Source organism: Lepidochelys kempii, chromosome 7 (assembly GCF_965140265.1).
Source record: "Lepidochelys kempii isolate rLepKem1 chromosome 7, rLepKem1.hap2, whole genome shotgun sequence".
Taxonomy (NCBI): Eukaryota; Metazoa; Chordata; order Testudines; family Cheloniidae; genus Lepidochelys; species Lepidochelys kempii.
Window position 1 is genome coordinate 28,895,211 of NC_133262.1, and position 24,884 is coordinate 28,920,094.

Below are 24,884 nucleotides of genomic sequence, written 5' to 3' on the forward strand. Positions count from 1 at the left end.
TTTTACTGTATAAGTGGATGTCAGATCCTCTGTCTCTATATTATAGACTTCAAATAAATGCAGGTCCATAACAGACTGATTTTAATTCTTGGGGAAAAAATGTCAGTGTGTGGAGGAGAAGCAGCTTATATATATATATATTTTTTGTCATCCCTTTGACACTTATGGAGATCTGAGGTATTAGGCTTTTAAGCTGCTTTGTACAGTTGAAACTCATTTGACAAGGACTTGCACAGATGGTGCTTTACTTTCTGTCAGAAATGTGACGCTTTTTAATTTCCCTCGGGTTGGCTGAGTGAATTTGGCCAGTATTTCCTCCCTGGATATATGTCAGGTGTTCTCTGATTTGCTTATCTGAAATCGAATTCACTCTGATAAGAGCAGTAAGTGGGTGCCTTTAACACTGGACAGGGCAGACATTATCAAGCATCTGTTTCAGCCCTGATGTATTCAATAAGTACTATATCAGTAAATGCTTCCTCTCTAATATGCAGAAGAATGAAATGCTGAAACTTACTTATATATATTGGAAGCAAATTTCCTTTTGTGATGATGGGATACATTCGAAGAGCGGAGGAAAAAAATGGAAAAAATTTACAGTTGACTAGACAAGGAGTTTCCTTTGGAAAGGAGATGTTAGTTTGTCATTGATTTGGCTTAAAGCATCATAATAATATTAGCTGTGAAAAACCTGCCATACGGAGACAGGCACCCTGAAAACTGCTGACACCTGGAAGACCCAAATTCGTCTCGGAATGGACTGGGGCAGAAACACGTACAGTTGTTTAAAGATAGCATTCATTAATCTCATTGACTCCAGTCCATCTGTCAGGCAGATTGTTACCAGTATATACCTACTTAAATTATTAAGAAACCCTTTGCTTTATAATGTGTTTTAGTGAAAGCAATTGCCTGGGTTCTAAAAACAGGTTCTGCCATCTGATGCTCATTGAGTCTATAAGACCTATATGCTTACATCTCAAAGGAGAATTTTGCTGCGAGATGCTTTTCTCATCACAAATGAAAACCAGGAAACAGAACAGCCTGTTAGCATAAAATCTGTTTTCCACTATTCATTCAATCTTCACAGCCCTGGACCTGACCACTTACACTGTATACCATGCCTTAGGGGGAAAGGCAAGGGAGGGGGGATAAAAGTACTGTATCTGATCATCACACAGAGATATCTTGTCCAGTTGGAGACTAAGGTCTTGATTCAGGAAAGCACTTGAAAACATGATTAAATGCCATTAGTCAATGAGATGTAAGCATGTGCTTAATTTTAAGCATGTGCATAATCCTATCAAGTGTTTTGCTGAATTGGGACCCTGAGTCCTGATCCACATCACAAATATGGGTAGCGTTGGCAAGAGGATTTGACATAAAAGCTGGATACACTGCAATGTTTGTTTTAAAGATCCATCTTCAGAGCTAGAAGTTGAACCAGGAAATAAAATCACTTTGTTGTGGCAACAGCAAATTAAGAACTGGTCCACTATCTCCCTGTTTTGAGTACCTGTGCTCATGCTGTATGAAGACAGTAGATTTTACTAATATATATGGCATTCAAAAGGAGGTCCTTCATTAGTATCGTGAGCCATTGTTTGATATTGCCCATTTTAACAGTTATCCCATCCAGATTTTAAAGGAACATTGGTTGTTTTCCCTTGTGTACAAAGTTTATTTATTGGCCTAGCATGTAGACTAAAACGGCGGTCACAAAAATGATGAGTAAGCTATCAACACTGGAATTTCAAACAGTATGAAATATAGTAGATAGTCTCTCAGGTATGTGAATGTATCCAAGGTTCTATATGTGTATTTGTTTATGCATCATGAATAAGTCACTCGGAACACCACTGGGGCCCTATCCTGCTATTTTCAGGGGCCTTGCTTGGGCAAAATGGCTTCTAATTACAGAGTCAGGTCATTATCCGCATACAGCCAGAGCCTCAGCTGGTGTACATTAGTGTAGCTCCTTTGAAGTCAATGCAGCTAAGCTGGTTTGCCCCAGTTAACGATCTGCGCTGTAATGGATAGATTGAAGTGCAAGAAAAGATTATTTAATTGTTTATTTTGAAGTTCTGAAATGTGGAAAAGTTTGTTTGGGAACTATTGAAATGGAAGTAATTTTTATGCAAAGGTCGATGTGTTTATTAATCAAAGATATCATTTTTTTCTGACCATCCTAGGCTTTTGGGCAGGCTCATACCAACCACAAGAAGGTAGCAGCAGATGGAGAGAGCAGGGAGGAGACCTTGATTCAGGAGTCTGCTACCAAAGAAGAGTACTACATGAAAAAAGTAATGGAGCTGCAGACTGAGCTAAAGCAGCTGAGGAATGTCCTTGCCAATACCCAGTCTGAAAATGAACGCCTTAATTCTGTTGCACAGGAACTGAAAGAGGTAAGGGCGAATGGATGCTGTGCATCATAGCATGAATTGTGAGAACACTTTGTTTCTCCCATTGTGAAATCAGTGTTCTACTTCATACCTGTGAAGTCATCCTGGGTCAGTATTCCGTGTATTTACCCCGCAGCCAGTAGGACAGGGTGTTGCTCTTGGGAGTGTAAGAAAGCACTGTATCAGCTAAGAAACAGGAAAATTGCTTAGCTCAGGCAGAAAGAATATCCTGACTCAGTTCTGTCTTGGCTTGCACCCTGGTAGCAACTTCTACAGTGAAATCAATGGGGTTGGATCAATATGTGAGATGGGATAGAATTTGGCCCTTTTATTTATATAGTAAACTTAGAACTTCCTGCAGCCTAACTTGAAAAGACACACATGCATGGGATAAAAACCTTGAACTTAGTTACTGTCAAGGTCCTAATATGATTTCTTTGTGTTATAGTTATAAGTTTGTATTTATCTCATGGTAACAGACTGCTTTTCAAAGGTCAGTTAAATTGCTGTTGCAAGAGATCTGACCCTTTTATTTCAGTGCTGATCATAATATTCCTTTAGTGTTATGGCTGCACAATATTAATAGTGCTGGGCTATCTGGAGAGAGAAAATAGAGACGTATAACTGATTAAACAAACAATTCCATTATTTATGAACTCTTATACTTCAAATAAAAACAAAATCATACAGGTATGGAGGGAGGTGAAACCGGTAACATTTTGAGTATAAAGTTCACAGACGTCAAACAATTCCTTAAATTTAGATAGGATAAAAAAAGTCTAAAAGCGATAAATTGCAGGGAAGTTATTTCATAATTGTTTATTATGAGACTTCTTGCACCTGCCTTTGAATCCTTGGATACTGGACTGTTGGGGTAGTTCTCTATAGGTTAATTATCTGATACCACTGGTATATATTTCACATTGCTAAGTGACTTACAGAGGCGCCTGGTTTAGTTTTCTTTCTCTTCTCTGTAATTGAATGGCATATACATGGAAAATACATGGTAGGAGAAATTCTGCAGAAGTGGGAAATCTTAAATTGAGTCCTTCTGGAAAATTCAATTATTTCAGCACAGTAGAATAGAATCAGTCAATACCTAGCCTTTTAAGTATAACAGCATGGGGATTTGCAGCATGAATTACTACAAGTTATTGAGTAGGAATAATCTAACTCTCTTCTATCGCTGATCCTGTGCCATGATCGCAGGACTATAAAGCTGGAGTCCAGCCATGCTAATATGCTCAGGCAACATGAGCATATGAACCAGTCTCTGCAAGCACATGCAAAGCTATCATGTATTTATTTACTACTATTAAGAACAGTTTAAATTCTTTCCCGTTCCTTTCTCTTTCCCCTGTCATATCCCCCACTCCCACCGCCAGGGCTTTGTGCACTTAATGAAATTCCAAATGTTCCTTAAAATGTGCTGATAGGCAGATTACAATCCAAAATCAACGAGTCACCAGCTGCAGTTGATGTTTTTTGTGCTGTCATGCTGAAACAACTCTGCCTGATTTGCTTGGAGGCATCATGTTGATTAATAAAATGTTGTCATGCTTGCATTAGGACAGGCTGTTTAGCTTGATTCAGGTCCATCCCTCCCCCAGTACACACATGCTGTTTGCATGAGATGGAAACTTTTTTTTGTAGATTTGTGCTGAGAGAGCTGAGCAGCTGTAAAGAGGGAAACAGTGACATCAGATCACTCATGGGAACTCAGGGAGATTCTTCCTCTGTTTAAAAAAGGAAGTTGGAAGTTTGAAGTTTTCTGTGTTTTGGAGTGGGGAAAATCTGCTGAATTTCTTCACCTTCTACATCTGACTAGAAATCAGCTGTGAGAATAATGTAAAGAATTTAATTTCATGTTTGACTATAAATTTTAAATGGATCTATTAAACTCCGAGGAATCCTGCATTTAAAAAAATGTTCGAAGTTTGAGAAACCATGTATTTTGCTATAGTGTGTGTGTGTGTGTGTGTGTGTGTGTGTATTCTAAAATTTAGACTCCTGCTGATGAGTTTGAGTACTTAAGAATAATGCTGCTTTAGAAAGAGTGGTTGTATGTCATTTCCTCTCTGTCATCTCATTGCTTTTCTCTTTTTCCCATTTAAGTCCCAGCTGTTTCTTCTGCTAGGAAAAAAATAACAGAAGGCCTTTAATGTTAAAGTGAAAACATCTGGGTCAGCTGGCTAATATATTTTAGGATCCATCCACCCCCCACCCCTGTGAAGGTGCTTGCTTCTGCACCACATTTAAATTTAAACTATCCTGTAATTACCATTAATAGCTCTAATGTTGCGGCAGCGTTAACAGTGTTGTTGTAGCTATCACAAGTTCTCCAGTCTATTTGGAGCCAAGTCAAAATGCAGCAAATATCTAACCTAGACTCACCATTTTCCAAAGCAGTGGGTCAAGAAGTGGCAAAACTTCAAACAATTCCTGTTTCGTCATCATCATCTTCAGTGGGTTGAATAGCTAAATCGTTTAGCTACTTGGTTGAGTGTAACTGGGAAGAGACATACAGGCTTCTCTTTCTATAAAGATTTATGGATACAGTACATATAAGTGAGTTTATTCAAAGCCATTATAGGGGAGAATTGGAGGAGATTATGCAACAGCAGTTGTTGATTGGTGAGGAAAGTCTCCCCACTCCATTCACCATGCAGGCATGGACAGCCCTAGATTTGCGTAGAAAGACAGACACCAGACCATAGTCCAAAAAAAGACTCCATTCCCTGTGAATTATCCTCTCAACAGCAACATAGATGGCATGGGGTATGGCTAACTGGTCAATGACTGTACAGACAGATCCATTGGCTAACATCCACTGTGGAGGAGAACTATCCAGGTCACAGACACTACTGCAATTTGCCCCTCTCCCCCTATCACCTGTCAGAGTCCCTGTGCAGGATTTGGCCCATTCAGTGTGTATGTTTGGGAAGTTCTGTTTTACTACTATTAGACAGATTTCTTCAAAAGGTACGGGCTGGCTCCTGAGATCTCTAATGGAACAGAGCGCTGTTCGCCTCCTCTCTGTTCATTTCAGATCCGGTCCAGGCTGGTAGTGACTTGTCACCTGATGAAGGAGGGTGTTTTGTCAACGAGATCTGAGGTGGCTTCAGTCCATTTCCTAGTGGCGTATAGCAAAACTGTCCCGAAGTCGAGAATTTGATGGATGAGGAGACTGAATCCCAGTCTCATTTTTAGAAGTGATATATTTGGCATGGTTGGTGTGGGAAGCTAGCACTACCCATGCAGTGACCTATTGTGTGGATATAGGCCTTCAGTTTCCATGCTTGTCAACCTGGTATCCTTTTTTTTTTTAATCTCAACATAAAAGAAAGATCAGTCTATCCTCAATAATAGAACAGGGAAGTGGTTGTACTGAGACTGATTAGCAGCTCATCTGGAGTTATATTGGACAATATTAGTGGTCATGTAATGTAGCAGGATGTGGTTGACATTGGATGCCTAAAATAATTAATAGATTCCAAGGCAAGAATAGACCATTGTGATCATCTAGTCTGACCTCCTGTGTAACACAGGCCATAGAACTTCACCAAAATAATTCGCAAAACATATCTTTAAGAAAAACATCCAATATTGATTTTAAAATTGTCAGCAATGGAGAATCCATCATGACTGTGGTAAGTTGTTCCAATGGTTAATTCCTTTCATTGTTAAAAATGTATACTTTATTTTCAGTCTAAAGAGCTAGAACAAACATCTACCTCATGCTGTTGTCACCATCAGAAACTGTGTCCGAAAGGGGATGTGCAATAAAACTGTCTTCTCATAAGCACTCATGTGGAGGTGATCAGTGTTTTGCTAAGGAAAAAATGACCTCTGGTACACCTGAAGTTGCTGGAGTAGATCCAAGTGCTTTTGACCGTTTTCCGTTGAATCATCTAGTTCAGTCCTGTTGAGACAGGTTGACAGGGTGGTTACCAGATGTGAGTTCAAGTGCTGCCATTAGCTAGCTCAGCAGCTCTTGTGCCCTGGAGGAGTCATTGAAGGGACCCCTCCTGAACAATTAGTAATTACCACTCCCTTTTCTCTTCTTTCATCTCTTCTGCATTTTAGCAGTAGGATTGCAAAGCGGATTATTCCAACCCTCAATGTTAGCCACGTACAGTAGATAGGAGCCAAAAAATAATTGAGCGGTGCTTTCCCAGAAGAGCATGGAAAGTGGAAAGATGCCTCCGTTATATAAACCGAAGAAGAAAATATATCTCAGAACAATTGTCTGTATTGTTTCAGTATCTGGGTTTAAAAAAAAAATCAAACTATTTAAGTACTAGGCAGGCTAAAATGACATGGCTCTATATAATCTGCAGAAAATTATGATTGAAAAACAAAACTCTCTTATTCATGGTTATCAGGAAGGTATGGACAAGCGTCATTCCTCTAAAACCATAAAGTGGCAGTTATTTTCCTAAGGAAGCTTTTTGTGTTGCTTTGTTCTGTATTATCAGTCATCTTCGCTTGGCTGCGCTATGTAGAGAAAATGCATGTCAAACCGCAGGATAATTTACAAAATGCAGTTTCCTGATTCTGTTACCTGCAGGGATTTCTCCCTTTGCTTCCCCAATCCCACCTAGTTTTTGTTTACTTTTTTTTTTTTTTTGCATGGTTAATGCTGACAGTTTTTTTTTTCCCCCCTCCCAAAAGTATTGTCCTGTGGGAGGAGTCACAGAGTTTTATAAAAGTATATTTGCAGAGGGGCAACATTTTGTACATGACAGTTTTGTTTATTTCCTAAGACCAACCCTTTCTCCTATGGGGACAAAGAAACCGAGGAGGCGAAGTAGGGTAGCAGGTTAATGTTGTATTAAGGAATTAGCCCATTCACTGCACTTAGTGCCCTTTTCTCTTCCACATAAGTATCCAGTGCTACATCAGCCCTGTACTGATGGGCAAGCTTTCTGACTTCAACTCACACTCGAGGAAGCAATTCCCTTTGGTGACTTCTGCCATGCCCAGCTAGGCTGCACACTAACTCCTCCTGTTGACAGTATTTATGTACTGTCTGCAGCCTAGACGTCTGCCTTTTTTAAGGGTAGAGAGATGTTCTGAAGGCGCTCTCTCTGGGCCTGCTTACCAGGCAGGATTTTTTTTTTCTCCCTCTTTCTAAGCAGCATTTCCAACAGGGAGAGGGCACTAGCCTAAGGCAGGAGCAGCATTTGCTCAGTGCCAGCAGCATTTGCAGTGTGATCCAGCACTCGGATCCTCTCCTTTTTAGCAGCAGGAGTCTGCAGCGTCTACCCCAGCCAACAGCGGAGCTAGAAAAAGTCATGTAGAGGGCTTTCAGGTCAGTGTGCTGAAGCAGGATTTTTCCTCCTGTTGCTTTTACCATTTGAACTGGAGCATGGCTTCAGGCACAAAGGCCTGGGGCAGTCAGAGGAAAGGGAATGCCCAAGGTTGGGGAACCCTCCCAGACAGCTGCTGTGGCAAAACATCTCAACAGGGAGGGCAAAAGCCCCTGTGCTTGGGTTTCTCAAAATGTTGCCTCTCTTGATCACTCTCCCCTTAGGCAGTGGTTCTCAAAGCCAGTCCGCTGCTTGTTCAGGGTAAGCTCCTGGCGGGGCTGGCCGGTTTGTTAACCTGTCGCGTCAGCCAGTTCGGCCGATCACGGTTCCCACTGGCCGCGGTTCGCCACTCTAGGCCAATGGGGGCTGCAGAAAGCGGCATGGGCTGAGGGATGTGCCGCCCTTCCCGCAGCCTCCATTGGCCTGGAGCGGCGAACCGCAGCCAGCGGGAGCTGTGATCGGCCGAACCTGCGGACGAGGCAGGTTAACAAACTGGCCCGGCCCGCCAGGGGCTTACCCTGAACAAGTGACAGACCGGCTTTGAGAACCACTGCCCTAAGGGATCAGCCAAGGGTTTGCTTCCTGTGGGCAGCACTGGCTCTTTCACCTAGCCCAGATACCCCAGACTAAGTCAGGCAACCCCTCAGGGTCAGAAGCTTCAGGTTTGCCCTGGGCCCTCATAGAAGTGCGATATCCTGGCCCCACTCCCCACATAAGGCTCCCAATAGGCCCAGCTCACATAGGTGCCTGGCAGTGGTCTTGGGTTCTTTAGTTACTTGAGCCCTAGAGGTGACAGCATCACCCATTCAAGATCAGTTTCCTGGGTTTTGAGTCTTGACATTAAAATACAGAACTGGAGATGGGAAAGATGTTGCTGAAAAGCACAGAGCCTGCTGTGTTCATAGCAGTTTGTCTGTGTTTTGATTTCTAGCAAGTGTGTATTTTTAGGTGCCAACACTGTCACCATGGTAGCTCATTAAGCTGGCTATTAGACTCAAAGCGCCCGTCTGCCTATAGCAGCACTGTCTGGTGCTCTTCTCTAAGTACACAGTAGGGCAATTGTTCAAGTCCTCCAAGTTCCCATAAGCACTTGCCGTAGCATCATAAGTAATGGGAAGAGTATTCCCAAAGTCATGGGTGCACTTCTCTTTCCCAGTAGGATTTATAGCTAAAATGCTGATTAGTCCTTTGTGTATTGTTATCCTCTGTTTTTCCCCTCTCAAATAAACTGGTAAACTATTTACCTAATTCAGCTAGGTCTCTTTAATTTAGTATTGTTTGAGGTTTTTTTCTTTTTTAAAAAAAATACACAAAAAATCCAAGTTGAGATAGTACTTCTATTCAGATGCACCTGCCAGGAAACTGAAAATAAAGGCCTCAACTTGCCAATTTGCAACACAATGAGGTGAGGTAAGGATGAAGATATTGTTAGTCATATAGCATCATAAATTTGCGTGCACACACTGCAGTCAGGCAGATGGAGTAAGCCTCATTCCCTAGCCTGAAGATTTTATAATCAAAATAAAATAGACAAGACAGGACGTGGGAAAACAGTTCATGTAAGGGGTGGGGAAGAAAGATTTATGAGAACAAAGTAGAAAGTCCTGGAAGAGACTTATAGGAGGAAAGAGGGGTTGCTTAATGATAAATAGAATATAGAAGAGTAGGTGTGAAGCTGGGGCCTGGTCTATACCTAAAAATTTGATCGATCTAGCTACGTCACTGCAGGCTGTGAAAAATTTCCTGCCCTGTGCAACATAGTTAGGTCAACCTAACCCCCACTGTAGATACCACGAGCTACCATGTCTTGGAGAGGTGGATTAAGTCTGGTGACGGAAAAACCCTTGCCATCGATGTAGCACAACAGCGGCATAGCTGCAGCGCTGTAGCTGGGCCGTTGTAATGTAGACATGGCCTAAGTTTTAGAAAAGGTTGAAAGAAGCAAAAAGGAGAAAGGAAATAGTGGTGCATGAAGAGCAAAAGAGAGAGATCGTATCAGAGATGTAAATGAGAGTGAGAATGAGGCATCTGTTTCTGAGCTCCTGACATACAGGAGACCAGTGAAGGATTTCATGAAGGAAGGTGACGTGATCAGAGCAGTGGGAAACAGAGACAGCTTTAGCAACAGCATTTTGGAGAAATGTGTGTGGGAAGAGGTTGCAGGTGGATAAGAGGTGAAGAACAGTGGAGTTGTCAGTGTTGGTTGTGGAACAAAAGGACTGACCTGCATAGTTAAGTTTGATACAGAAATGTAGTAAATGGGTCAAGTAGAAAACAGGTTTGGAGAGAGTGAGTTGAAGATTCTAGCAAGACACCTAGGAGACCAGAAACAGTTGAAGGTACAAGAGGGAAAAGGGTGTGAGCTGAGAGGTAAATTTGTCATTGGCGTAGAGGCTGAGGCTGTGGGAGCAGAGGTAGCCACCTAAAGAGGGAATGTAGATGAATAAGAGGAGGGGATGAAGGGTGGAAAAGAGAGGGGGAAAAAAGACCATTACAGAGATGCTAAAGGAGCAGTCAGAGGCTGTCTCTTCACTACCAAATTTAGTGTGGTGCTTGTTGTTTGTTTTTGGTTTTTTGACTGTTGGTATAAACAAGGCTCAAGTGTTATTTATGCCTTTATTTTCTTTATATTCTTTGTCTTTTATACAGTGCCTGAGCCACACTAAAACTTATACCAGGGCTCAAAAATGGGTAGTCCAGACACAGCCAGAGGGAGATGAAAATCAGGAGAGTAAAGGTTAGCAGAAGCAATAATGGAGAAAGTGAAGGAGAGAGTGGACTAAGTATATTATAGAGCTGGTCAAAAATACAGTAAAACACTTCATAATTCATTTATTTAAACGTTTTGAAAATTTTGTGGTTTTTAGATACTATTTCTTGAAAATAAACAAACAAAAAAATCTCAACCCTCTCCACAGCTGGGCAGCTCCCGACCCTCTTCCTGATATATTAATGAAATAGCCAAATTTGAAAAATTTGTTTGGCAGAGTCAGCAGATGTAGCTGTCTTTATTTTCTTTAGATTGCTGTCCTGAGCTGAATATGACGTGTGAAAGCACAAAGTTACAGTTTCTCAAGTAACTTTGCTCTTAGAGGCTCTGATTATTTTTCAGGGTTGAATTCAGTTTCCCCTCTTCTTCTTCTTTTTTTTTTTTTTTGTTTTCCTCCTTGTGGGGAGGGTTTGATATCTCACATCACTCATTTCCATTTTCATGCTTCCTAGGGGGAGAAAACGCTTTTAAAGAAGTTACATTTATATATTGCTTTTCATTCCAAAAGTTTCCAAAATGTGTTAGAAAGCATGCATGTATCTCACCACTGTGAAATGCACCCTCTGAAGGGGAGGGGCAGCATACATCTGACACACAGCACTTTGCACAACAGTTTGGGGAGGTAGAGAAGATGCCATGGCAAACACCAATTTCAGGAAAAACACATTTGGATCCTTAATACCCTCACAAAATAGACTTGATTCCCTCTGGAATTCATACCTGTGGGACTAGAGAGGGCCTAAAAATTCAAACAAAATACTCTAGCAAGTGGACACATAGTATTTTAATGTGAAATTTTTTTTCAATTTATTGAAGAAAGCATTATTTATTTATGGTTTAGAAGAAAGCCTATTGAGACGATGCAGTTTTTTAAATCATTAATGGAGCTTGAAACTGACTATTCAAAGCTCTATTTGGCTGAAAGCTTTTGTTTGTGGACTAACAAGACTCTTTCATAAAAGCATACCAAAGACAGGTCGATTTCCCAAAGGAACCAAGCCTATCAAATGTGATCTGCAAGACTGGATTCCTTATCACCCCAACATATTGAAAGAATTAGAAGAGTCACAGTGTGAATTTTTTCTTTCTTTTTTTTCTCTCTCTCTCTCTTCCCCCACCCTCCATTGACTCTAGAGCACTGGAAGGGATGTCTGGGTAAATGGGCAGAGTAATTGCCTGTCTTTTGTTCATTACAGGAAGTTCAAATATGGTGATAACCGTATGATACAGGCACGCTGCTGGGTACTGTCTCAGCATATTGCATATGGTTACAGATGGCAGCTGTTTTTTTCCCACCTTTTATCTTCATTGGAGTTGATTTTACACTGACAACTTCCCCTTTTTTTGATAACGATGAGAATTTTTTATTTTTACAATGGGGAAGTAGCATATATCATTTGTAGCCCTTTGAGAAATAATATAAAATCCATTTCAAAGAAGATGAATTGTCATGGAAATTCAATTGATTTGCTTTGCATGTATTTCAAGAGGCATCTGCTCCTGATTTCTCCATTGTTGTTGTGCACTGATATATTCAGGGGAAAGATGTTAACAACAGCATTTCTCTTCCTGTAATGGCTGCATCCCAAAGAGTCAGAATTTTGAAAAATAAATTGATGCTGGAAATTCAAAGAGATGCACGTGTTACTCTTTAACTGTACTGTATATTTTCAAATTCCAGGTTTAAAGTAACTCGTCAGTGCAGAAATTTTTGCCATGATATTTATTAATCTATTGTTTTTTATGTAATAAGAGTCTCAAAGGTTCAGTTAGTGGTAAGATTCCAAGGTGAATTGGGAATTGCGCCCCTTTTAAATAAGCTGGTATGTGACCATTGGTGGTGCTGCACTGCAAGGAACATAACGCTTTTTTTTTTTTTTTTTTTTTTAATGATGGCTTCTTATGACCTTCATTTTGACCTTTGTCTGCTCAGGGTTTTCTGACCAGCATAAGCTCTGGAAAAGTAAAACAATCCCCTGTGAGGTAATCTTTTATCTGATCTGAAAACTACATACACAATGTAGTGTGACTGAGAACATTCTAACCGGCATGACTGTGGCTTGAAATAACCTGGCAAACCATTATTAAAAGTGTTCTTTTGCTGCTGGATGAAATCTTCTTCTCAAACTCCAGCAGTATTACAGTTTTTATAGGCCACAGAAAATAGGGGCACTGTTTTGGGTTCGTGGCTCTGGGTTTGCTACCTCCATTATGGGACAGTGGCCTCTGGCAGTATTTCCAAGTAAGATTTGTTTGGCGTGTGTTTGAGAGGCAAAGGTTTGAAAATAGGAAAGAGCATGTGTAGTACATTCTAAAGCGTAATTGTAATGTACTTGAAGAAAAACAGTTGTATTTAGTATCTTGGCAGCTAGCAAACTGACCCAGAACTGCTTCTAAGATATTTTTTCAAGCCATTTTAGGTTGGTGTTAGGGATGAGGGAGGAACGTGACAAAAAATAGTCCAAATAGGAAGCACAAATACTCTGTTAGTGAATGGTCACCGGAGTACTGACTTGTGCTTTCACTGCACCAGCTCTTATACTAATTATTATTGTTAATTTCTCTGTCTTCTTACTGCCTATATTTTTCTGTGCCTATGCCATTCACAGCAATTTTGTAAGTCAGGTTGAAAAAGAAATTCCACAAAATACCCTAGTTTTGCTACCTTACTAATATGTCATAGATTCATAGATATTTAGGTCAGAAGGGACCATTATGATCATCTAGTCTGACCTCCTGCACAACGCAGGCCACAGAATCTCACCCACCCACTCCTGTGAAAAACCTCTCACCTATGTCTGAGCTATTGAAGTCCTCAAATCGTGGTTTAAAGACTTCAAGGAGCAGAGAATCCTCCAGCAAGTGACCTGTGCCCCATGCTACAGAGGAAGGTGAAAAACCTCCAGGGCCTCTTCCAATCTGCCCTGGAGGAAAATTCCTTCCCGACCCCAAATATGGCGATCAGCTAAACCCTAAGCATATGGGCAAGATTCACCAGCCAGATACTACAGAACATTCTTTCCTGGGTAACTCAGATCCCACCCCATCTAATATCCCATCACAGTCCATTAGGCCTATTTACCGTGAATATTTAATTACCAAAACCATGTTATCCCATCATACCATCTCCTCCATAAACTTATCGAGTTTAATCTTAAAGCCAGATAGATTCCTCTCAACTCTCTTGCATGTAAGATAATATTTTGGGTTGGTGGCTGAACATGGGGATCCGGTCTGTAAATGCAGGTCAGATGTTCTCTTCCTAGATGAAAGGGATTGAAATCCGTGTTCTTCACAAGTTTGTTTAATTTTTATTCTCTCTTTCAGTCACAAATGAATATGGGGCTAACTCATGAAATCCTACCATGTTTTGTCTTTTTATTGCTCACGAGAGAGGTCCGTTGCTGTCGTGACTAGTGTTGTCAATCCAGAATGAAGGATTTGCTGAAGTTTTGGGATAGTTTGCACTGCACTGAGTCAAAGCTATCATTCGTTCATGTGTCAGAAGTTGATCTCTTTAATTTGTTATCCATTGTCCAAACAGGCATGGCTGAAGGGGAAAGCATGTGGTAAGGCAAGTTAAGGAAATGGCTGCTTCCTGCTGTGTGTGGTGGTTCTGGTTTTTCTGCTCCCCTTTCCATTAAACAGAGGCCAGGTCAGGGGAATGGTAATGGGAATAATAAGCCTGTCATCTTTTGGATAATTGGTTGAATCTAGTCGTTTTCAAAAGTGGCTGAAAGTTGCCATCACGTGACAACTAACTTAATGACCTCTGTGAAAAGAGTTGGTGGTGTCAGTCTGGGGTCTAACGAACAGTTGTCTACAACATAAAAAACATCCCCGCATCTGAGAGTAACTAGCGCTGCAACTGCCAGTTTCAGGAGAGCGGCCAGTCAGTCACTGAAGCCAAGGTATAGATGCAGCACTCGACTTCCACAAAAGAATTGAGGACATCTGGTGAAGCAGATTGAGGACGTCAATCTTTAGTGCCTTTAACTTGACTCCTTACATTTTGATAACCACTGTAACAGAGCTTCTTTAACGTCACACCTTTCTCTGTTGTTTCCAGCCAGGCTTCTGATTTCTGTGCTATTTAGAAAAAAGCAGCTTTTTTCTATCATCCATTCAGTGAAAGTGGATTTGGACACGACCGAGAGCAGTGTCTGCATTGCCAGCATATACCTAAACTATACACCAATTTTGTTCCAGTACAACTATTTCAGTTAGGGGTGTGATTTGTTTGGGTAAAACAAACTAGTTACCCAGTACAACCTCTAGTGTGAATACAGGTAAATCATTATAAAGATGCCTTGTACTGGCACAGTTTATTTCCTCATGGGAATCAACTACATTGGCATAAGAACTTCTAGACCGGTATAACAGTGTCCACACTAGGGGGGTTGTGCTACTAATATAGTTAAAGCAGTGTAGAACTAGATATTGGGACAATTAGTGGTACAACTCTTGTGTGTAGACAAGGCCTTAGAGTGCATTACACTAACATTTTACAGATCCACCCAACACCTATCCAGTGAAGCGAAAGTCCATGGATTTGAATGTATTGATTCTTTCTGAGGTCTTTGTTATTTGGTAGATCACCCCCCCCAAAAAAAAAAAAAAAAGAGAGGAAGGCAAAGGAAATCTCTAGAAACAACATTTAGTCACTGTTTGACAAGTGTCCAAATTGCTACATCTCCACATCTGTTTCTGTAAATTACAAAGAGCTGTGAGACATTGTTTGGAGCTTAACTGGGAAAAGTGGGCAGCAGACTTTATCTGCAGTTGGTTTGATTATAATAAACCTGAAGTTATTTTAGTGAATCATCAGCATGTTTTTAAGGGCTATCTCCTGCTGAACAGTTTATAGAAGTGGCTAGAGAGACAAAAAACATGTTAGTCACTTCCTTTTTATTCACTGGCTCCCAAAAACACTGGACTACAGGCAGTCTTCGGGGTTGGATGATTATTCACAAGGAAACTTGCAGTATCTGTGAAGCCAGAAAAATGGTGCTGGCTATTGAAACTAGAACGCTAGGTGACTCCAGTTTTGGAACCGTTAATCTCATCAGAAATTGGAGTACAGCTTCAGCTGTAGCTGAGGTGAAGAGTTCGACTGAAGTCAGAGAGGCTGTGCAGCATGAGTAAGGCTGCACGTTTAGGCTTTAAGCGAATGCCACTACTTTGGTCTCTGTAAAAAGGAGGATAAAGAAAGGATTTAATCCAGTAACCCAATATAACTTTTTCTAATAGTATGTTTTCACTGCAGAGCTAATTTGTGTGCTCACCACCCAGCTCTGAGCACCCATTAGCATAGCCTGGGTTTGACCGTATTCTTCTGGTTTCATATGACACTGTTTAATATCTTAAGTTTTTGTTGGTCTTTGAGTGCTTGCTCATGTTGATTCCATTCTGGTGTGTGCGTGACCATGGGCACAGTTGTCGGAGACTTTTGCCTTAGTGGTATCCGTAGGGTCGGCTGTGGTGACCCCTTGAGTGCCATGTTCATGCATCGGTATATTAGGCGCTGCCAACCCCAAGCCCTCTCAGTTCCTTCTTATCACCGGTGATGGTTGCTTGAAGCACTTTGTCTTGCAGATCACAAGAGCATTAGCGGTTCTTTACAGCCTTTATCTTCTTTGTACATAGTTTGTAGGTACATAGTTAGCCATTAAGTTAAGTGTTAGGTTAGCTGGTAGTTGGAGGCCCGGTTGGTTGGGCTTCCCTCTCCAGAGTAGGGCATGCCCTGCTCTACCAGCTTCAAACCATGTTTGACATACAGCAGGCCAATGCCTATCAGTGACCCCCCACGACAGTTGCTTGAAGTATTGGGGGAATCCCATAGAAAGGACAAGTGTCAAATCTGTAAAAACTTTCAACCTAGAACCCAAAAGGACCCAGATATCTGCTTGAGGGCCCTCCTCATGGAGGCTGCGCTCCCGGGACGATGCTGGCTTCTGTAGAGCAGTACTACAAACTGCCAAAATGTGAAGTCCAAGCCCACCTCCAAGGATACTGCTTGTGAGTCACCTAGCATAGAAAGCACTCGAAGAAGAAAAAAATGGTTACCTGCCTTTTGTAACTGTTGTTCTTCAAGATGTGTTGCTCATATCCATTCCATTACCCACCTTCCTGCCCCTCTTTCGGAGTTGCTGGCAAGAAGGAACTGAGAGGGCGTAGGGTCAGCGGTGCCTAATATACTGACGCATGAGCACGGCTCTTCAGGGGGCACCACAGTCAACCCTACAGATACTGCCAAGGCAAAAGTCTCTGACAACTGTGTACGTTGGTGCACACACACTTAGAATGGAATGGACATGAGCACAGATTTCGAACAACAACCGTTACAAAGGTCGGTAACTGTTTTTTCCCTGTTGTATAGAGCACACAGTATAGAGCTCCAACACTCCTCTCACTCCGAAACTCCCTCCATCAGAACATTATACACATCCCTGAACATAACTCCCCTGATTATAACAACACCTTGGAGTGTCACGAATACAGTTCAGCCTAATGGGTTGTTTTGGTATTTACTCATTATAAGTAATTTTAAACAGTGATGTAGTCCAGGTCAGGTAGTTGTGAGTTAAGATCTCAACAGAATTAAATAGAATAAGCTAAGCCCATATTACATCCCAGAGATATGGTAGCTTGCAAAAACTATGCTTCTTACTACATTGGTAGATTTTTTTCTTTTAAGGCAAATACAATGATGTTGTGAGTTTACACCTAGCCAAAACTTCAACTGTTTACATATATCAGTTATGACAAAATTACACTGATAGGTCAGATGTACCCTGTGACATCTTTCTTCAGTTCATAACTTCCTGCCCTGTTAACATTGTTAGTTGTAAAGACTTTCCCCAAATCTCTCTTAATTTGTGTAGTCTGGCACTAAATTCCTGAGAATCTTCTCCCAGACTGCTGCAGAAGATGGAGTTAACTTCAAATCTGCTTGACAAGAATGTTGTTGTCAATGATTAATGGACATTAAAATAGGTCTTTAATATTAGAGTAGAAGAGAAAATAGGGTAGACTCTTTAGGATCTCAGAGTAGAGGAAGGCCAGGCATTAATTAACCAGCAAAGCTTCAGACAGTTAAAGTGGAATATATGTTTTACAGATATGAGGAGACAAATTAGACACACGTTTACAATGGGATATGACAGCAAAATCAAATAGGCAATGCTGTGTTGGGCTACAGAGGGATCGTACCATGGAGTAGTGAGATAGTAGTTGCTTTCTATAGGGATATAATAAAACTGCACATGGGATTTTCCATTCAGAGTTGACAAATTTGAGAGAGTGCAGAGAAGAGCAACAGAGGCTACATCTGTGCTACTGGGACTACAGCAGCATAGCTGTGGTGCTGTAGTTTTGCCAGCATAACCTTATACTGTAGATGCAGCCCACAGCTCTGGAAGGGGTTTTTCCACCGCTGTAGGAACGCCACCTCCTGAGTGACAGTAGCTGGGTCAACAGACATGTTCTTCTGTTGATCTAGCTGTGTCTACACTGGGGGTTAGGTTGGTCTAGCCACGTTGGTCAGGGATGTGGATTTGTCATACCTCTGAGTGAAATTTTAAGTGTAGACCAGGCCCAAAATTATCAGTGGGCTCAAAAGAATGCTTTGAGGAAAGGTTATAGAATTCAATATGTAGGGCTTGGGTGAGGGAAGGAGGGACATAGCTAGGAAAATGGGTTGAAATTAAGTCAGAGAAAACTCACACTGAATATTGGGAAGAACTTCCTGATGTTGAGATTTGTTAGCCTGAAGAAAAAAACAGCCTTTTTAGAGCAATGGTGACACCTGAGACATTTGAAACTAGACTGGGCAAAACACTGTAGGGTAAAATCCTGCGTTGGCAGGGAGCTAGACTGGACAATCCAATCTTCTGTTCCCATCTTGAGTGTTGCTTTATTATTATTTAGACTAATCCATCTTCACTCCACTTCCAGTGAACAGTTTGGAGATCATTGACAGTCATGTTGATTGTGATTTGCTGGGAGAGCCATCATGCACAGAATCAGAAGAATAATCCTTGATCTGCTCATGGAGAAAAATGCTAATTGATTTGAGTATGTGAATAGGGCCATGCTATATGCAGCAGTCTGGCAATAACCAAAGGAAAGACTCTGTTTCTAAATATAAGGCTGTAGGCCAATTTCTGGAAAGAGAAACTGCCTTTCTTCAGTTTATTGTTCAAGCTATCACATCAGATTACACACACTTTGCGGTTAGAGAATACAATGTAATAAATAGGTCAGTCGTTCTCAACTAGGGGTACATGGACCCTGAGGGTACGCAGAGGTCTTCCAAAGGGTTCATCAGCTCATCTAGATATTTGCCTAGTTTTACAACAGGCTACATAAAAAGCACTGGCAAAGTCAGTACAAAGTAGAATTTCACACAGACAGTAACATGTTTATACTGCTCTATGTACTATAGACTGAAATGTAAGTATAGTATTTATATTCTAGTGGATTTATTTTATAATTATATGGTAAAAATGAGAAAGTAAGCAAATTTTTCAGTAAATTTTGTATTTTTGTCTGATTTTTGTATGCAAGCGCTTTTTAAGTGAGTTGTAACTTGGGGGTACGCAAGACAAATCAGACTCCTGAAAGAGGTACAGTTGTCTGGAAATGTTGAGAGTCACTGGTCTACGTCGTACACTTCAGTCAGGAAACTGGAACTTTAGTGCTGTCTTATTTCAGAACCCTAACTAGTGCTACTTCAACATTTGCTTGGCATCCCTTTGTCTTTGAAAGTCACCAGATATATTTTTATTCTGGGTAGAACAATACCACATTCCTGGGCTTTTTACTACCATTTTCTAATGGGGAAGGGCACAGGGAGGAGAATGTCCCTGAACTAAAATAAGGAAATTATCTTTTATAATAGGCACAGAATCAGATGTCTTTGGCTGAGTTAAAATCTGACTTCTTGTGTAGTTAAAATATAATTTGTAACCTGCCGTGGCACTTATTTTATATAGACACATTCTTTGTGTGGGCAGTATGAGATGCTAGATCTGGATGTACAGATGTGGCATTGCCAATTTCTATACACCCTCTATATCTTTCTGGCTGTCAATTCCCATTGTCTTGCTTATTGCTCATTCTATTTTTCTGTATGTGTGCTTTAGTCTTATCTCTCTTTGTTTCCTGTCTCCTAAAAAAGAAAGTCTTTGACCTTCTACAAAACATCAATTTGTTGACTGTTACTCTTTGACCATAAAATGATGTGTCCATATCCTCCCTGAATGCTTTCGTAGGGTGCGATTTTGCCCTGATCTATCAGCTAACCATTATTTCTGGAACAAAAGTGCATCTTGGGAAATGGCAGGCAAGTCTTCTGAATGCTGAGTGTTCTTACAAATTTGTTTTCCAATTATCAGTTTCCCTTCTTAATCTCTCGCCAGCACTTTTGTCTAAACAATGAACTGCGTAAGATGGGAATGTAACATCTAAAATATGTGAATCCAGGAGCTTCAAAACCAGAATAAAAAAAAAAAGTTACTTAAGATCTCTATTCATGAGTGGAAATGAGGTTTCCCATCACTTGATCTAAAAGCAAAAGTTTCTCTATCGATGTGATATGAGGTGTCAGACTGTTTGAGGGTTATCTGGATATATGTCCCTAAACTTAGGTCATTCAGGAAATTTTAGGCATCAGAGTGGCTTAGCAATCTGTTTTGTTACGTTATGCTCACTATAGACACCTGGGGTGCAATCCTGGACCCAGCTTTCATCAGTGGGAGTTCAATCAGGCCCGAATTTCACCTCTGATCAGCTGTGAATCATGCTGTGTGTTTTTGTGCTTCAAAGCTCTTGTAAATGTTTGTAGATTTCAGGAAAGCTGCTGAGTCCTGTGGAGACTTAGGTCACTTTGAACGGTATATATGCAAAGCCTAAAAGTGACTCCTCTGAACGGTCCCTGGAAACCCTCTCTCTATTAAGTGTAAAGGGGGAGGTGGTGGTAGCTGGTGACCAAAATAAGTGGTGGAACTTCAGGTAGCAGAGACCCCTCCACTGCTTTCTTTCCTACCACCTCCATACATCAGACCATCCCCCCCTTCCCAAAGGGGGACCACATTTTCCAAACTGAAATATGGACAGTGGGAGAGTGGGTGTCACAGGAGAATACGTAGGTGGGGGGTGAAGGATGTTGGTGGGGAGGTGTGAAAGAAAGAGAGGCCCCTTTCAGAATAAAAAATGGAGAAGTACTATATTAAGGAGCAATGTGACCCCCTCCCTATTCTCCCCTTCCTGACCTTTTCTTTTTTCTCTCTCCTTTCCATAGACTTCTGCCCCTCGGATCTTATTCTGTCTTCCCCTACTGCTTTAACACTTTCTCTCTCTCCCTCCTTCATTTTTCCACACTCAGCCCTACCAAGCCAGCCCATCCCTCTGCAAGTCCAGAACCTCATCCCCAAATTTCTTTGACCAACCCCTCTCTGCCCTGAAACTTTCTTCTGCTTGATAGCTCTCCCTTCTATTGAATTCCCCCCGGAGTCTGAATCCCTTCTTTTCCCTTGACTCAAAAATTAGCCCTCAAACCCTTCCTGTTTCCACCTGACTCCCCACTCAGGCTCAGAATCCTCCTTGAGTCAGAGACTTGCCTAGTACCATCAAGCTGAGTGAGAACCAATTCCTCTGGCTTAAGACCACCTTCCTTTATTCCACCCCCCTCTGTCCTTACTTGACCTCAAGAAGTAGGAGCATAGACCCCATACCCTGTCTCTGGAGGGGCTAATCTGAATTAGCCCCTAAGAACTTTCTACTCTGTTTTATACACAGTCCCTCTGCTTGCTGCCCAAATACTTCAGCCCCATCAGGAGTCCCCCTGTGGCAGCAGGTGGTGTTGCAAGCTGGAACTGTCTAATAGTGTGGCTGACTGCTGGGATTAGCCCTACCAGCCTCTAATAACTCAGCTCCTCTGCAGGGAGAGACAGGACTGAATAGGAACATTGCAATTTCCTCATTCCCTTCCCTCCTCCCCCCCACCCCCCATCTTCAGCCCTGGTGGCTTGCGTCTCGTGTCCTGGGATTTTCAGGGCTGAGAGCGCCCCTGCACTTAGAAGATTTTTGGAGTAACTTGAGAGTGAAGCCTTTAGTAAGAAAACTGGTGATGCCTTCCTTTCTATCCACTGAATCCTCGGGTATCTGTCCTGGTCTTTTCAGTACACTCATTGAGGAGCAATGGCAGAAGAAACAGTCCTGCTTCTGCCAGATGAAAGAGCCTGGGAAGGATGAGGCACCCCACAATCCATTGTGCTGTAGCTAGGGAAACCCCGGCCCCTGATTGATGTATGGTAGTGGCCATCTGGCACTGCTTGAAGATCCCAGTGAATGGGTTGGCTAGCTAGAAGACACTTCACAGGAGAGGGACTGGGTGACAGTAGGACACATGGAAGCCCTTTTAAAGGTAAGGGATTGGGATGTGTGGGTTAGTGGACTGGCAAAACGGGGTTTAAATGACCAGGGTTTAGCTTGAAGCTTCTAACAAAAGTTGAAGTCATACCTGTTTCCCTTTTGTTCACAGCTGTATTGGGGTTTTGGTTTGGTGGTTTGGACTCAGTGTTCTGTGTTAGCTTACATTCTTTGATTTGTCCAGCATCTTTTAAAATCAAAGGGCCTGATTTTTTAACGCTGTTTAGGTGCTTACTTCATCTTGATTTCAATGGGAGGGAGGTGCTGAAGTAACTTTAAAGATTTGGCCCATAATCTAGTGCTGATGGAGTTTACAGTGTCATTGATTCTCACACGCACCCTGTTGGTAAGAGATTAGACTAGGGCAAAGATTTTTTTTTATTTTTTAACGTGTGAAGTCATGCTGGTGTTCGTTTCATAATAAGGTGTTGATATCTTTTGATAAGTGCAGAAGATAACATTGCTGTGAGGCAAATTGGACTACAGTGCGTAATAGTTAAGGTATTGCTCTGATATCTTCCGGGCACTGTGCTTCATTTTGGTTCTCTTGCTATGCTACTGTGTGTTGCTTCCATGATTGACTAACTTTATTATTTTCTATTGCTGATTACCACAAACTGAGAAGCAAGCAGATGCCTGTCTTTTGGCAAATAAAGATCTTCCAAAGACATGTTTTTAGGCAGGTGTGCCTTTCTTATAAAGCTCCCACAGCACAGTCATCCCTTCCCTCATTGCCAAGTTGGCAGAGACATATAATCTCTCTCAAAACAAGATCTTCAAAAAAATCCTTTGAATTAACACCCTTAATGTTCAAATAGACCGTTGGTTCCCTTAGCATGCCTAAGAAGGGTTAAACCCCTTCCTGATTAAAACGAAGGACATGGAATGCTGCCAATCATTTAAATGTCAGATTTGAAAAGCAGCTGGAGTTTAGCTGTTGTTAGCAAGCAGTACAGTGCAGGGGAGGGAGAGATTATTATAACTGTGCCACACTGTGCCATTCACACCACTGTCATTATGTTTGGGTCAGCATTTTGCTTGGGTCAGCATACTCTTGGGGGGAAGGGCAGTATAGAATTTGGACACACGTATACACCCCAAAAGCTGCATTTGAAATCATGAGGTCATTTCTTTTAATAAAGTGTGAAAATGTGTAAACAGTGACTGGATGAAATTTTGTGCTTTTCGTTTATAGCATGAGATTTTGCAGGTGACAAGCCCACATTATCAGCAAATCAGAAAACCACTGGTGCTTGGTTTTCCTCAGATATGTGGAACCCTTTGCTTCTAGGACTTACCTGCAATGAGGGCTTGTTTGCACCACTGTAGTTACACCTATGTAACTGCACTGGTGCAAGTCATTTTTTACACCAGTGCACTGCAGTTATACTAGGGTTTGCATTGGTGCAGCTGTATTAGTGTAGAGACACCAGTGCCAAACACCCCACCCCTAAACCACCTACCAAAAACCCCATAGTAAACAAACCTGCAGATTACTGACCCAGGATGGAGTCCAGTGGGTGGTGGTAACCAGTGAGGTGGGAAGAATGCCACAGCAGACATTTTTGATTTAGGCTTGTGACTGAAGACAGCATAGATTATTTGATGAAGGCAAGATCGTCAAACAAGGAATACAAACAAATAAAAGCGGACAGAAAACAGACAGTGATGTCTCTGTAGTCCCAGCTGCATGTGCACAGATGTCAACTCTCCTTATTAGCCCTGACAAATAAAGGGTTTGGGGTTGTGCTTTGAAACTTGGCTCTTTGATTGGGTTAAAAAATCTGATGTGTTAATTATGTATTAACTATGTATTAAGCAATAGTTGCTAATCAAATATCTGTATTATAGCAAGGCTTTGTGCTGATTAAGAAATTATAGAAGATGTAAATGCCTATGGGGTTACTGCTCTTGGCACTTTTTAATTAAGTGAAGCTATAATGTTGCATGGAACAGAAATCCATGATGGTATATATTTTTGTTCTCCACTGTTGCAATAAACCTCTCTTTAATGTTACAGTGTCACAAAAGCTATTTATTTAAAGAGTTTATAAGCTGTGACTAAACTTTGGAGCTACGCAGGTAAACCTTGGAAATAACAGAATTATTTGAGAAAGTAGCAGCTATGATGATGAAGGTATTTGTTACTCTCCATGGAATTAGATGTTTGGACACAAGGGGGACAGGGAAGAAGCCAGTCATTCACATTCACCCGTAAAGTTGGCTGCTGTTAAAATATTTTAAAGGTAACAGGAGCTATATATTAGACATGGTAAAAGGTAGGAGGAATGGTTATCCCTAACTCTGTCCCCTGCTTTCTGGGGGGTTCCGCAGGGGAAAGAAAGATAATGCACACCATCCCTCTTGGAACCCAGAGGACCTTCTCTCTCTTCCTCCCCCTTCCCATCTTTTATTTCCCTCCTGTAGGGTTCTTGTGTCTTAGAACCCATCCTGTCTGTCCCAGGAAGACTGCCAGAATTCATTTATTTTAGGTCTTTGGTTTGTAGTGGTATTGTGCAAACCTTTTGGTGTGGTTTCCATTAGAAACCAGAAATTGATCCAGGGTCACTCAGAAGTTGGCTCCAGGTTCATGAATCTTAGCAAATCTGGCATGACTTTAGGATTTGTAGCAAAACCTAAAGACAGGTGAGATTTGGGTTGCATCATGAAACTTTCACTTAGGTCTTCTTTTAACAGCGCTTACAGAATATCCACAGGATATCACAGTAGGTGCTGCTTCTTCTGTTAGAGGCTGCGGGAGGTGTTTTTGTAGAACTCCCAGCCTTTGATAGTCCAGAAGGGTGAGACACTTTTGGTGGAATCTGCCCTTGGTTCAGACTCCTGCATGGGAGCCTGTTGTGCTAAATACTAACTGCTGAGCCAGGCACCTTATGCCTATTTCATTGTTAAAGGAACAGATAATACTTTCTTTAAAGAGGTGAAGTTTTAATGAGATGGCTTGGAAGC

General features: G+C 41.5%; 1 protein-coding gene across 2 annotated transcripts in view; it reads left to right on the forward strand.

Moving 5' to 3' along the window:
• BICD2 (BICD cargo adaptor 2) overlaps window positions 1-24,884 on the forward strand; it is a 169,086-nt gene that overhangs the window by 85,862 nt on the left and 58,340 nt on the right. For both annotated transcript variants that reach the window (XM_073351569.1, XM_073351568.1), the window contains exon 2: window positions 2,193-2,405. In XM_073351569.1, coding sequence (XP_073207670.1) covers window positions 2,193-2,405 — 213 coding nt within the window. The remainder of the gene's footprint in view (window positions 1-2,192; window positions 2,406-24,884) is intronic.